Source organism: Lutra lutra, chromosome X, assembly GCF_902655055.1.
Source record: "Lutra lutra chromosome X, mLutLut1.2, whole genome shotgun sequence".
Taxonomy (NCBI): Eukaryota; Metazoa; Chordata; class Mammalia; order Carnivora; family Mustelidae; genus Lutra; species Lutra lutra.
The window spans coordinates 98,098,596-98,113,316 of NC_062296.1; the positions used below are offsets into that span (position 1 = coordinate 98,098,596).

At 48.5% G+C, this 14,721-nt stretch overlaps 2 protein-coding genes and 1 long non-coding RNA gene across 7 annotated transcripts in view; 2 read left to right on the top strand and 1 right to left on the bottom strand.

Moving 5' to 3' along the window:
• The window catches only part of ARSL (arylsulfatase L), a 20,230-nt gene extending 12,586 nt beyond the window's left edge, over positions 1-7,644 (top strand). Inside the window, exons 8-11 of the mRNA XM_047716072.1 lie at positions 1,017-1,151; positions 1,848-2,010; positions 4,034-4,155; positions 6,983-7,644. Coding sequence (XP_047572028.1) covers positions 1,017-1,151; positions 1,848-2,010; positions 4,034-4,155; positions 6,983-7,362 — 800 coding nt within the window. The 3' untranslated portion in view covers positions 7,363-7,644. The remainder of the gene's footprint in view (positions 1-1,016; positions 1,152-1,847; positions 2,011-4,033; positions 4,156-6,982) is intronic.
• The window catches only part of LOC125091927 (uncharacterized), an 11,023-nt gene extending 749 nt beyond the window's left edge, over positions 1-10,274 (bottom strand). The window contains exons 1-2 of the long non-coding RNA XR_007124793.1: positions 10,119-10,274; positions 382-464 (exon numbers count right to left, since the gene is read on the bottom strand). This is a non-coding gene — a long non-coding RNA (uncharacterized LOC125091927). The remainder of the gene's footprint in view (positions 1-381; positions 465-10,118) is intronic.
• Positions 8,592-14,721, top strand: part of ARSD (arylsulfatase D) — a 21,808-nt gene continuing 15,678 nt past the window's right edge. The window contains exons 1-2 of one of the 5 annotated variants that reach the window (XM_047716068.1): positions 8,592-8,840; positions 10,386-10,535. In XM_047716068.1, the coding sequence (XP_047572024.1) occupies positions 8,797-8,840; positions 10,386-10,535 (194 nt within the window). In that variant the 5' untranslated portion in view covers positions 8,592-8,796. Of the gene's footprint in view, positions 8,841-9,825; positions 9,879-9,903; positions 10,272-10,379; positions 10,536-14,721 lie in introns of those variants that run through there. The other 4 variants (XM_047716069.1, XM_047716070.1, XM_047716067.1 and 1 more) reach the window with 4 other exon arrangements.

A 14,721-nucleotide genomic window follows, 5' to 3' on the forward strand; every position in this document is an offset into this window, starting at 1 on the left:
TATAGACTTTAGTTAATAAGAGTTTATCGGTATTGGCTCATAGATGACATTATGACTCAGCTTATCTATAAAACCGAAAGCTGTTTTTAAAAAAAAAAATAAAATCTATTCATTGAAGGAGGGGGATTTCCTAGAACCACAGATTTTAAGTCTTCAGCAACTGAAGACAAAGAAATGGCTTAACTACAGATGGAACAAAGAAAGAGAAAAATAATAGGGACATGGCTAATTTCAAGCTAAGGGGATGGAAAATGGTCTTCATTGTGCTCAGTCAAACCCATGAAAATGCAGTGTCACCACACTGGATAATAAAGCAAGAACCAACTCAAAAGACATACTGTTTAAATATAAAGACACAGATAAGGTAGAAGTAAAACCTACCCAGCATCAGGATCTACTTGAGACCATAGTCAACTTTCACAACACCAGGTCCTCATGAAAAATTAGATTGTAAGTTCTGTCTCCTGTTGGAAATAAAATAATATGATTCTTCCCATCCAAATTAAAAAAAAAAAATCTCATAGATATGGTGAATTGCGTCAACCATAAGATTTCCCTTTGAGGTGATTATAAGAGTACTTGGAGCCATAGTTGTAAGCCACTCTTCACGGATGGACATACATCGCCAATGCCATTGTCAGCCTTGTTCCTAGACCCTCTTGATCTCTCCTTTTTCCCCCTCTTTCCCTTTGTTTAATTGAAATATGGTTGACTCTATACTCTTTTTTCTTTTTTGCCTCCTTTCTAAGCTTTTGCTATTTTTTCCTATGTTGTCTATACTCTGTAGCTTGGCTAAAACTTTTTAGAAACAGAATGGGGTATATCTAAGGGTGTATATGCATCTGGAGTCAGTGATATTCGGGATAGCATGATTTTATTGCTACCCACTGCCATTATATGTGAATACTCAAGGCTCGTTCTCATGGAAATGTCCAAAATGTTGAGACATACAACAGAACAACTTGGTTTAAGATAGTTTCCATTTTGACCTGCTCAAATGCACATATTCTTTGCAGGGAAGATCCTTGATACTTTGGATATGGAAGGTTTGACCAATAGCACTCTTGTTTATTTTACGTCGGATCATGGGGGATCTTTAGAGGCTCAGCTCAGAAACAACCAATATGGCGGCTGGAATGGACTCTACAAAGGTAGAGAGACGATGGGCTTCTTGTTCATGGTCTCTATCCCTACCCTACAGTTCCCAACCCTTCCCATGGAATGGGGCCATCCACCTCAAGAGAGTCACCACGGAATATTGTTTTTCTGTTTGAGGTGGAAATTATAATTTGTGATTTTTTTTTTCTTTTGCCCAATGCCGTGGTTTTTGGTCTATTCAGAGAATTGTGCAACCATCCCCACCACTTAATGGCAGAACATGGTCATCTCCTCAGAAAGAACCTGAGCACATATTTGCAATCATTCCCTGGTTCCCTCTGTGCCCAGCCCCTGACAACCACCAGCTGAGTTCAATCTCTGTATATTTCCCTAGTGTAACCGTTCCATGGAATCATGCAGTTATGTGGTCTTTGGCCACTGGCTTTCATTCACCGAGCATGAAGTTTTCTAGACTCATTCACATTAAGCCAAGTGTTAGTGTTTCATTCCTTTTCATGGCTGAGTAATCTTCCATTGTCTGGATGGACCACACTCTGGTCATCCATTCAAGTGATGGACTCAGGATTTACGCAATGCATCCAAGGACCGTGGTGGCCACATCATATTCAAACTGGAATTTTACCAACTACAGACACATCCTTATTGGGTGTTCCCCCAAAAGATGGCAAAGCACACTGCCAAAAAAGCATGGCACAATCACATTCTTTTCTGTTCATGTTTACACACAGGTGGCAAAGGGATGGGGGGCTGGGAAGGTGGGATCCGCGTCCCAGGGATCTTCCGGTGGCCTGGGGTGCTGCCGGCCGGCCGAGTGATCCACGAGCCCACCAGCCTGATGGATGTTTTCCCCACCGTGGTCCAGCTGGGGGGCGGTGAGGTGCCCCAGGACAGGTACAGAACAGCTCAAGGAAACCCAAGCAAGTCAGTTTTGCATACAGACAAACATGTATGTGAAATGTCATTGTCACTTTTGAATTGTGTAACACGTCCATGAAATGAGTCTCTGGGAAAACACTCTATCTAGACTCCCTACTATTAGCCACCAAGATCAGCCACCTGCTTCATTTTATATGGAGAATGCCCATTTTCCTTCTCCTGATTCTTGAGGGGAGGCATTTCACTATGGTGGTCACTGAAAAACCTAACAGTTCGTCACAGGAAATTCCTTTTCGTGGTAGAGATTTTGCATACATTTCAGTTTTCCTCTGTCTTAAAAATTACAGAAAACTTGGGGGAAAATAGAAAATAAAGTTATTTCAGAATCTGATAGTCAATTATGTATTCAATCATATAATCATAATTGTCCAATCATAGGATAATAAATGATTCTCATAATTGTATGATATATATCATCTATCTAGATCAATCTAGATCTGTCTAGATATGTAGTTAAGATATAACATTTAGATATATTTTCCACATTATATATATTATTTACACAAATACATACATTTTTAGACATTTTTGTGCATAGACAACAAAATTTAATGACTTCATGTCCTTTCTTTCACCCATCCCCTTATATGTGGACGTTAGCCTTGCTTTAAAAAAAAAAAAAATACTGTCTGGTCACGTTATTGCCAGTCATAATTGTCTCCCAAATAAGAATCCTTTAGAAAGTGAATTCCTGAGTCAAAGAGTATGACCATTTTTAGGTAAATCTCTTGATATATTTTTGTCAAACTTTTCCTTAGGAATCACTACCAGTCATATGTGAGGTACCCATTTTAAAACATAACAGAACTAAAATCAATGTCAATTCTGTACATGTAATTTATATATAAATTATTCATATGTGTCTATACAAGTATACATCTATGTGTGTTATAATTTTCACTGCTTTATCCTTAGAGAGGTTGAATATTTCATACCTTGTTGTCTCTTTTCTTGCACTGAATATCATATCTCTGGTTGATTATTTTTCCTACTTGGGTGCTAATTTTTAAATTAATTTATATCACTTGCTTTAAAAATTAAATTTGTCTGACATGTATATTACGAATGTGTTGTTGCATGAGAAGGTAAAATAAATATGGCCATATAGTGTCTGATATAGGTACACACAGACACATAATCATATACATGTGTCTATGTGTAAATGAATACATTTTTGGAGGTGTAATTATATATATATATATATATATATATATATATATATGTTGTAGATAGATTCTTTTGTTTCATTTTTCATGGTAACTAGTAACTCTAAGTAAAATCTCCTTGGGGTTTTGAATTCTCTACCTTGACGAAGAACATTAGTCAAATTAGAGAAAAAGATCCCCTTTGTATGGCTTTTCAAAGTTCATGGTATGTGTAAAAATCTATCCTTGGTATTGATGATTTTCATCTGGACACAAAGGTTTCTGAAAATTGACCAGGTCCCTGGGGCATAAAAATGCCCGTGGCAGCCCCTGCAAATCACATTGCTTGATAATAGGTTTTCTCCTAAGAAGGGTGGAGGAAATGGAAGTGGAATCCCAAGAAACCTCCATCCTGAATGGGAATGGAGCTCCATCTTGGAAACTGAAGAAGACAGGGAAGGGGAGGGGGAGGAAGATGAGGAAGGCAGGGATGGAGAAGGGGAGGAGAGGCAGGGCACTGTGCAGACAAGGAAATGGTACCATGTTGATTTAAGAATACAGCATATGCTATCATGGCTTAGAGCCCAATATAGTATAAAACCAAAAAGGCATTTCACTGAATCTTCAGCTTATTCTTGAATTCGTAATAAGGTTGGGTAAATCATAACTTCAGTTGAGCATGTGGGATCCTGGGTGATCTTCTAGCCAAAGGTGATGTTTGTAGACCAATAATGGAGGTGCCTCTTGCAATGCTTCCCTCAGCTTGCGAAGGCTCAAGCATGCCTTCCGTGCACCCCTGCAGCAACCCTGAGTCCCTGTGCTCCTGTCCACAGAGTGATCGATGGCCGGGACCTGCTGCCCTTGCTGCTGGGGACAGCACAGCACTCTGACCATGAGTTCCTGATGCATTACTGTGAGAATTTCCTGCACGCAGTCCGTTGGCACCAACGGGACGGTGAGTACTCTGGGGACCAAGTCACATCTTGGCTTCTATTCCCGTGGCTTTGCTTCACAACTGGCCCTTTTTTCGATTTCTGGGCAGTATTTTCCCCGGACACCAGCAACATCCTTCCTGATGCAAGCAGTCATTTACCTTATCACCGTATTATCACTGTTTATGGGGTTTTCATATGGCTTTCCTGCACACGAGTGTTGTGGTCTGCCTCTCGCCCTCGAAGCCCCTACTCTTCGTCTACATCAGTTTCCACCTGTCTCAACCACCTTAACTCAACAACACGGTTTCACCCTCGTAATAACCATAACTTTGTGGTATAAGCCGCCATGTCCATACCGAATAATTTTTGCATTTTGAAATTTCCTGGGCTATTTTGGCCCAACTGGCCTTTTAAAAGAACTCTAAGATCATTTGCAAGATTATTTTTTTTTTTTAAATCCCATGGGAATCTGAATTGCCTTGGCATCCCATGGGTCCATTAACTCAGGGAGAAGTTTGGTTATCTTTACAGTATCAGATTTTCGCAACTGAAACCTGTTATGTCCCTCCCCTTACTCTTCTTACTGAAAAAGTATGCATTTCATCAAGCATATTATTCCTGTCCCATGTAATGTCATTGTATTTTAATTCCCTTCATGTGTAGAAGGATCTACTGTTCATCTTACCCTAACTGGCATTCCCAGAAGTTTTCTGTTTTTAGGGATCATGTTTCTTTCAAAAATTCAGTTCTTCCGTTGACTGGAGAACTATTATTTTTAAATTTTATACACAGTTAATTTCTGCCGCTACCTTTGTCTTCTGATAACAGAGTTTTACCTATTTGAGTGACTTTTCTTCATTTTTATTTCCCTATTACTCTGACGTTTCCTGACATTTTCGCCTCTGTTGGATTTGCCCTATGAATTGATCAGATTCGTGACTTTATGATTGCATAGGTTTTCTGATTTTTTTCTTCTCGCCAGTGTTTGGGAAGGGCTGTATTCTCCTAGAGCTTTAACTCATCTTTCCATGCCTCAAAACCATTCTCTACAAGTCTCTAAGTGTCTGAACAGGAGAGAAGGAATATCTCTTTGGATTTCCCTTATTTGAGGAAATTACCATAGATTTCTTTTTTTTTTTTTTCCTTAAATGTCCCTCCCTTTTCACCCATTCTCTTCAATATTATTGTAATCTGGCATGGCTTTTCGTGCTACATTTCATTTTTTAAAAAGTATGTATTACCCATTTCCTTCCATTTTTTAGGGTTTCCTTAAAAAACGTTATTCCATTTTACATCCCAATCTACATCCATGCATGCCTGAGAGCATTAATGGGTGTGTCCAGTGTTCCGATCTGTTCTTTTACACTGTGGCTACCCCATTACGGACTCTCATTTCTCAGTCATTGGACAAATGCGTCTATATTTTTTCAAGGGGAGCAGATGGGGAATGTATTCCCAGTGCCCAAGCGTCTTCAAGGGCACCCTAACTGGCTTTCACAGATCCACTGTTCATCCTACATGAATAATCCACTTAGCCCCCCTGCTGAAAGCCATCCCAAGACCACCCACGGCACACACATTAGAACAAATTCCTCCAAATTCCTCCTTGTGGGATGACCTATCCCCTCCCCATCTCTGAGAACCCCCCTCAAATAGGGCTGGATCTCCACATGACTGGCTCATTTTCGATGTTCAAATGCAATATTACCTTTTCAGCAAGGCTTTCTTGACCCAAACAAACCCCCCCACAATGCACCCATCATGCCCCCCAACACACACACACTCACACGTCCACCATCACCTTCCACCCTTTACAATTTTCTTGTTTCTGCAGGTTTACTCCTGTCTGGCCTCTTTTGCCTCTCTAAGACTTGTCTGTCTTCTCCTTGTGCTCAACACGTTTGCTGAATTATCACAGCAGTGAGTGACCTTGCTGGGCCCATAGGGCTATATTCGTGGCTTCCTTCCCAGAGCCCAGGAGGAGCCCTGATCCTGACCCTTATCTGTCCCTGCTTCCTGGTCTTTCTGCCCCTGGAGCTGCTCCTGGAGGAGGCAGGCCCACCAGAACCCTGCTCTCTACGCTCTGGTTACCCACGTGACTCCCCCAGACTCACTGCCCTGTGGGGGATACAAAGCATGGTTGTGGGGGCCTCCCTCCCAAAAGCAGGAAGCCAGGGAGGAGAGGCAGTGATGCTGGCATGACCCACCTCCATGCAGGCGGATGGTGCAGGAACCCCGATGGACCTCCCTTCCATTCTTGTCAGGGCACTCATCCTGTTCTTGAGGGCTCTGTCCTTGTGACCTGTTAATTCCCCAGAGCCTCCACTTCCTGATTCCATCCTTTTGGGGGTCTGGGCTGCAATATATGAATTTTGGAGGGACACGATTTCAGCCCATGATGCTGTAAAATTCACTCTTTTAAAAGGTACAACTCGGGGGTATTTGACACATTCACCATGTTGTGCAAACAGCACCTGTGTCTCGTACCAGAACATTCCATTCCCCCGAAGACACCCCATCCCTGTTAGCACTCACTCTCCACTCTCCTCCCCAGCTTTGGGCATCTACTGGTGTTCTTTCTGAGTCTGTGGATTTCCCTGTTGCGGACATCTCCTACCAAGGGAATCCCACACTCTGTGTCCTTGGATATCTGGCTTCTCTCACGGAGCAGCGTGTTTTTGAGTTTATGCACAAGGTAACAGGTCTCAGAGCTTCATTTATTTTTATGGCTGATCCCATCCCATGGCATGGATGGCCCCCATCTGCTCAACCATTCACTTCAGCTTCTCTCTAGCCATCGTTCTGCTTCTCCACGTCAACCCCCTGAGATTCTCGTCCTTTCCTCAGGAGGAAGACTGTGGAAAGTCCACTATACAACCCCAGTGTTCCACCCAGAAGGCACCGGTGCCTGCTATGGGAGAGGGGTCTGCCCATGCTCTGGAGACCAAGTGGCCCATCACGACCCACCTTTGCTCTTCGACCTGTCCAGAGACCCCTCCGAAGCCCACATCCTCACCCCGGACACGGAGCCCTTGTTCCATCAGGTGATGGACACAGTCGCACGGGCCGTGGATGAGCATCGCCAGACACTCAGCCCGGTTCCTCTGCAGCTGGACATGCAGGGCAACACCTGGAAACCCTGGCTTCAGCCCTGTTGTGGCCGGTTCCCACTCTGCTGGTGTGATAGGGAAGGTGACCCGGCATCACTACCTGCCGGGGAGAGCTAGCTCCCTCCCTCGTCCTGGTACTTCTTGGTCCAAATACAACTCCCTGTGAAGTTATGATGTCCCTTTATGTGGCTGGGACAGTTCTGCACCCCGAAACCCAAAAGGTATAAGGAAGACACAGCAGTGTGCCATCACCCTTAAGTCAACCGAACCACATTGGGCTTGTTAAGCCCCCTTGGATTCCTAAAGAGTGAGGAGCAAAGCCCCTCCTGTCATGGGGATTTCCATTCCCCAACCCCAGCCCCACCCAGAGGAGGCTGCTCTGTCCCCCTCCAGACTCACAGTCCCAGTGGAAGATACTTCCAAACCAGATGGGTTTGCCGACAAAGGCCAGGGGAGCACCAAACATAGCCCAGAAAAGGTGTGACTGGGGCTAGTTTAAAGAGTTTAGGTTTATTAACACTTTTCAAGTGATTATTCTCTGCAAACAGATGCCCTAGAAATTTAGGGAAACCCAGAACTTGGTGGGGGGCTGTGCTGGGTATTCAGTGTTCTCCCACTCTGTGTGGGAGGTCCTTGCATTAGCACCAAGCCCCCTGGCCTGCAGGCTCTGCACGGGACATGCCCAGGACGGGACACCAGCAGGATGGGGACTTTGTTCCTGACCCTGCACCCAAGCCCCAATCCCTGCACACACACACACACACACACACACACACGCCCCGCGCCCCACCACCATCACTTTGCAAGACGGCTGCTTTAACCCCCTAACTTCATCCTCTCCAAGCTGCAGAGCTGGGAAGTCCTGAGATCAAGGTGTGAACAGGGTGGGCTTCTCCGGAGACCTCCCGGGAAATGTGAGCTAATTAGGGCCGCCAGTTCTAAGGCAAAATCGTTCTTTTCTCCGAACAGATCCTTCAGCAAACTGCCCCAGCCCTCAACCTCTTGGCAAGCCTTAATTCCCAGTGACTATCTCCGCAAAACGCAGAACGGAGTTGGAAAGGGACAAAGAGAACTTCGGACAGCTAATGGGGACCAGAACCGGGAGGTGACCACCAGGTAGACCCCCTGGTGTCAAGTCCTGTGGGTGAGGGTCTAACTAGCCTAGCTCACACCTGACTCCTGCCCCCACCTTGACCATAGAGAAGGGGAATGGCATCCCAGATCCTAGTGAAACAGAATTCACATCCAGGCTGCCTGACCGCACGGGAGCAGTCCCAAGAACTTTCCAGACCTTGCTGGAAACTGCTGGGGTTCCCCGAGCCCAGATCCAGCCCGGGTTCCTCATCCTCTCCCGGGAGTGCCCGCCCGGAGGCCACCAGAGACTCGGGAAAACCGGTTTCCAAGATCAATTCCCGGAAGGCCCTGGGCGACAGGAGATTAAACGGATTGGGGCGGGATGGGGCCCTACTGCCCGGAGGGCTCCGCTGCGTGGGCGGGTCCGGGCTCCGCGCGCTGGGGCCAAGGTCCTGTGCGCCCGGCCAGCGCGCCGCCATGGCTCCCAGGGCTCCGAAGGGATGCACCGCGCCCGTTACCAGGTGCGCGGGGTCCGAGGGCGCGGCCCCCACTCGGGACGGGCATGAGGGCTGGGGGAGGCGCACACTGGGTGACAGTGGCCTCCGGGACGGACGGGTGGGCGGTGTGTGCGCCTTGGAGTCACCAAAATGCAGCTCGACGTCCTCGCAGTCACAGGGACGCGGGGGCCGAGAGCTGGAGCTGGACGGGAGGACAGGGGAGGCTGGACGGAGGAGAGGGAGGGAGGGCCGGCGACAGGAAGGGGAACCGCTGGGCTGGTGCTCGGAGGCCACGCCCCGGCAGCCGGAGGCCTGGTTCCCATCCCCCACTGCGTAGGACGCGCTCCCTTGATCCCGAGTACCCCCTCCTCCAGCAGCGCCAGCACCAGGCCCCCAAAACACCCTCTTCCCCCTGAGCGCTGCCGCGTGCACCCTCGGTCCAGCACACGGCCCCTTCCGCTCCCTGCCGCCTACCCCCCGGAGTGTGGCCGTGTCCCCAATCCCCACTCCCTAGGACACGCAGGGACCCCCCTTGGTTCCGCACCCTAACAGCACCGCGACGTCCCCTCAACCCCACCCTTGCCCCCCATCCCCGCTTTGTCCCGTCCTCCCCAATCCCAGCCCGGCCGCACCCTCCCCCACTCTGAGACACGTCCGGTTCAGCACCCGGTTCCCCGCCTCCCAAAGCGCGCGGCTTCCTCCTTCTGACACTGCCCCGCCCCGCTCCGGCCTCCGGCCCCCGGCCCGGCCCCCCCAGCCCAAGCGGAGCCTTGCCCACCCCCACATCCGGAGCGGAGCCCTGGCCCCCAGCCCTAAGACTTGCCCAGTTCCCCAAGACCCCCTCGCCGGAGCGCGGCGGTGCCCCCTCCTCCCCCTCGCCACCACCCTCTGGACGCTCCGCCTCCGCCCTGTGAGGCTGAGACCTTCCCTGCCCCCCTGCTCCGGATTGCTGGAGCACCGGGGCGCAATCGGGGGACAGGACAGCACTGGCGGCCCCGAGGCACGCTCTAGCTGACAGCCAGGAATGAGGACCTGGGCGCCCCAGGCCCTGCGTCCCCCCCGGTTAGGGGGCGGGCAGGGCCGGACATCCGCGTCCCAGACGCCCCAAATCCCTTTCCCGCGCGGTCCCTAGCGCGCCCAGCTGGGACCTTGCTGGCCACGCTCGCTCCATGACCGTGTTGTCTCTACTGGGTCCCACCAGCAGTGCCTTGTCTCCCTGTCGTGGCCGGGGTGCCCCGAATCCCACATTCTTCCTTTTAAAATGCCTGTGCCCCGCTGCTCCGACCCTCTGGGTCCGCCTACCTCCTGTGGGGTGGCTCCGGGGACGGAAGGCGCGCTTTGGCCGACTTTGCACCGGGAAAGGCAGGAAAGCGCGCCCTGGAAGACAAGCGCTCAGCCCTTTAAGGAGCGCCCCACCGAAGTAGCAGAATTAAGGACCAACGGGTTCGGGAGGAGGTGAATCCTGATTTAGGGCAAACCCACGTGCCTTCCCCGCAAGCCGCTTGGAAATACCCACTGAACATTACAAATCCTGGACGTTAATTTGGGCCTTGTTGGTTGTCTTTCCAGGGACTTTTTGTGGGGTCTGCTCCTTCTGTGTTTGCTCCTGAGGACGTCCGAGTTAAAAGCCGCAAATGCCCTTCAACCCAATATTCTACTGATAATGGTAGACGATCTTGGCATCGGGGATCTTGGATGCTATGGGAACCGTACGCTCAGGTATAACGACGTGCTGGTGATGCTGGTGGTCCTAGGGGTCGTGTGTGTGTGTGTGTGTGTGTGTGTGTGAGAGAGAGAGAGAGAGAGAGAGAGAAAGCGCATATGGTTCATGATGTCTTTGAAATCTGCCTGTAGTGGGAAAGCCCTCAGCGCATCAGATGTGAACCCCCAAGAAATTATTTTTTGATGGGGAAGCTGGGTCTTAAACTGAAATGTTCAAACACCATGGCACTCGGGGGGATGGGTGTATTCCTTCCTTTCTTAGTGCTGCCTGAACAAAAGACCACAAATGGAGTAACTTGAGACCCAGGAATTTCTTCTCTTCCCGGTCCTGGAGACCAGAAGTCTGAGATCCAGGTGGGGCAGGGCCGAGCCCCCTCCAGAGGCACCAGGACAGGGTCCTTCCTGACTCTTCCAGCTTCTGGAACTCCAGGCGTCCCTACTCTGATGGCCACATCCCTCCCATCTCTGCCTTCGTCTTCCTGTGGCTTCTCCTCTGTGTCTGTGTCTCGTCTTTTGTCTCTTACAAGGACACCTGTCATTGGCTTTAGGGCCACCCTGATCCAGGATGAGCTCATCCCTCGATCCTTAACAAATGACACCTGTAAAGACCCGTTTACAAGTCAGGTCCTATTCACAAATACCGGGGATTAGCATAGGACAGCTGTGCCCCTGAGGCTGCTACTCACTCGCTGTGGGGACCTCAGCGGACCTCAGTGGACCTCCGTATTCACAGTACGCAGGCTTCTGCGTCTTGCCTCCCGGCAAACATGGGCACGATGGTGTTTGCGTGATCTGTGCAACAGGAGACAAGAAGCATCTCATTCTGTTTCTTTTAGAAAGATCACCAGGGCAGCATCACACGATCTGCCTTGGCATTAGCAGTCCACGTTGGGACTTCCTGGCACAGACCCAGGCCCACCCCATTTGGTTACAGCCTTTCCAACAGCAGCAGACACTGCCCTGTGTAGGCAGGGACCTTCCTCCCCCCCCACGCTGAGCCTGCCCAGTTATACCTGTTGGGCTAGACCATTCCCCCAACGAAACTGGACAATCCATTCGCTTCTGGTAGCTTCCGAGAAGTCACCACGATGCATTTTACAATATTTTCACAGCCCAAGAGCACGCCTTGCCCTCTCTCAGCCATCACTCAGTGTAATGGACTGAATCGTGTCCCCCAAGATTTCTAGGACGAATTCCTAACCCCTCAGGACCTCCTGCAGCCAGCCTGCGGGTTTGGGTTAAGAAAACTTAAACCAAGAAATTAATGGAGAAACTGGGATTGCATACCCAATACCACCGCTAGGGGGCAGCACCCATGTTTTTTTTGTTGTTGTCGTTCATGTCCAGTGTTTCTCCTTCCAACTAAAATACAGGCCGAGTGCAAGGAGGGTGTTTCCGGGCATCCTAAAGGCGGCGAAGATGTTCTCTTAATTTAGTGCATTGACTCACTGATGAAGACATTGAGCCAGCTGGCCCCATGGGTTGCAGGGTGCCCCTTACCCATGTAGGGTCCATGCCCCTTGCGATCAGCCTATGAGGAATGTGGGCTTTCTGCCCAAACCTACTACACTTCCGAGGTCTTCAAAATGTTGTCTCCACGGCACGTCCACCCACCCCAACACGAGCAGGGCACGTCGCTTTAACAGTTTTGCCCAAGCAAGCCATCAAGGCTGACAGGTAGAAGATGTAAGAACCACCTGGTTTAGGGAAATCTACACCCCGTCTTGGCTTTCAGGGGGAGTTGACTGCACATACTCTGAGGCATCCGTGCCTTCATCCTTTGGAGATTTGCTATGAAATCATGCCGACTCCTCCAGCACATAAGCCGTTCTTCACGAGTAAGTGTGTCCCATAGAATTCTCTCCAGGAACCAGGGGATCTGCTGTACCTAGATACCCTAGAAAATGTCAGCCACCCTTGTTTACAGTCACTCCACTGGCTCATGTGGGACACACCAGGTCTGTGTTTCATATCTTGCCTTGTAAGAAAGGGAAGTCGAGAAACCGAGAGGTGTGTAATGAATGTGTAGTCACCAAGGGTTGGGGAAACAGGAGGTCAGGACAGAAAAGGGAACCCCAGGACTGGCTCTGTGGCCCCAACCCTGCTTCTGAGTATCTGTGCCATCAGACATACCTCCAGCCTCAGTTTCCCCTGTTCACATAAGGCCTTTGGATGATCTCCACCTTTCCTTCTGGGACCATGATGCAAAACATGGAAGTGAGCCCCTCCCCCCACCCCAGACATGTGTTAATGATGGAAACCAGTCTGTAAATACAAGGGGAATCTGCTTGTTTTATTAGCATAATAGGAAGAAAAGATCTGTCTTCTTCAGGAAAATCTCATACATGCCCTGCCCATCCATTCCTTTTGTGAGACTCACTGGGCTGTTTCTCAGCATATTGGTATCACTTTCAGACACTCCCATACTTTCCTTCTGTTTTTAGAATAAAAATATCTGATCCCACAGGCCAGAGGGTTATTTAAAAGAGAAAGAATGCATTAAAAAAATGAAAGGCACTTGAGAGTAATATTTTGGGATTATATTTGCCAGTCAGCTTGGTTAGGGAAAGAAGGAGATGACATAAATTGATTGAGAAGCACAGAATTTAAAATCAGGAGCATTTTTCCTGTCTTAGGGTATCTTTTAACAAGTGGAGGAATGAGATTCTGCAGGAGAAGATTTCTGTGCCGAAGTTGAAACCTGTGGTATTTTTCATTCTGTTCCCCAATGTAGATAATCATGAGGACATCTGTTGGACATAAATAGTTGATAGAAGAGAGATAGCTAGACAGACAACTGTTGGATGGATGGATGGAGATGGATGAGTGGATGGATGGATGGATGGATGGGTGGATGGATGGATGGATGGATGGGTGGATGGAAAGATGGATGGATGGAAAGATAGGTAGGTAGATGGATGAGTGGATGGATGGGAGGATGGATGGATGGAAAGATGGATGGGTGGATGGATGGATGGATGGATGGATGGAAGGATGGATAGATGGATGGATTGATGGATGTATGGGTGGATGGAAAGATGGATGGATGGAAAGATAGGTAGGTAGATGGATGAGTGGATGGATGGGAGGATGGATGGATGGAAAGATGGATGGGTGGATGGATGGATGGATGGAAAGATGGATAGATGGATGGATGGATGGATGGATGGATGGATGGAAAGATGGATTGGTGGATGGATGGATGGATGGATGGATGGATGGATGGATGGATGGATAGATGGAAAGATGGATGGATGGATGGATGGATGGATGGATAGAAAGATAGGTGGATGAGTGGATGGATGGAAGGATGGAAGGATGGATGGAAAGATGGATGGGTGGATGGATGGATGGATGGATGGATGGATGGAAAGATGGATAGATGGATGGATGGATGGATGGATGGATGGATGGATGAATGGAAAGATGGATGGATGGATGGATGGATGGATGGATGGATGGATGGAAAGATAGGTAGATGGATGAGTGGATGGATGGGAGGATGGATGGAAGAATGGATGAGTGAGTGGATGAATGGTGAATGGATGGATGGAAAGGGATGGAAGGATGGGTAGACAGATGGTAGGCTGGTACATAATAGATTAGATATCAAGCTAGAGATAGAACTTTTGTAGCCTGAACAATAGGTCAGAGCTAGTATAATTATACTTATTGGTAGAATCTTATAAGCTCTTGCAATTTGTGTTCATAGTTTAGTTAAAAAAAAAAAGTAAACTTTTACAGCTGGGTTATTGAAAACAAACAGCATGAGTACGGAATGGGTGATTTTTTTAATAACAGCATTTGTATTTGGGTTGGTTGCAATTTTTTAAAAAAAGTCCAAGATGAGCAAAGTGGCCAGAACGGTCTTGCCTGACACAGCTGTTCTCTGAAAACAGAGGCATGGCAGGGCCCCAGCAGCTGCCCGGAGCAGCAAGTGTCTGAAATACTGACCTCAGCTGTGGTTTCTGGGCATGCAGGATGGGCCTGGAAGCCACAGCTGAATGAGTACAGACAACAGCTTGCACACAAGAGGGCAAGGGGGACTGTCTTTAAATAGGAACAAAGCCTTCAGGAAAAAAGCTTTAGTGGTCCCAAAGTGGACGCGTGGTTGTGAACGATCATAAAATCCATGCTTAATGGGAGATATGAGCCTGAGGATGGGCATACTTGTCGCACAACC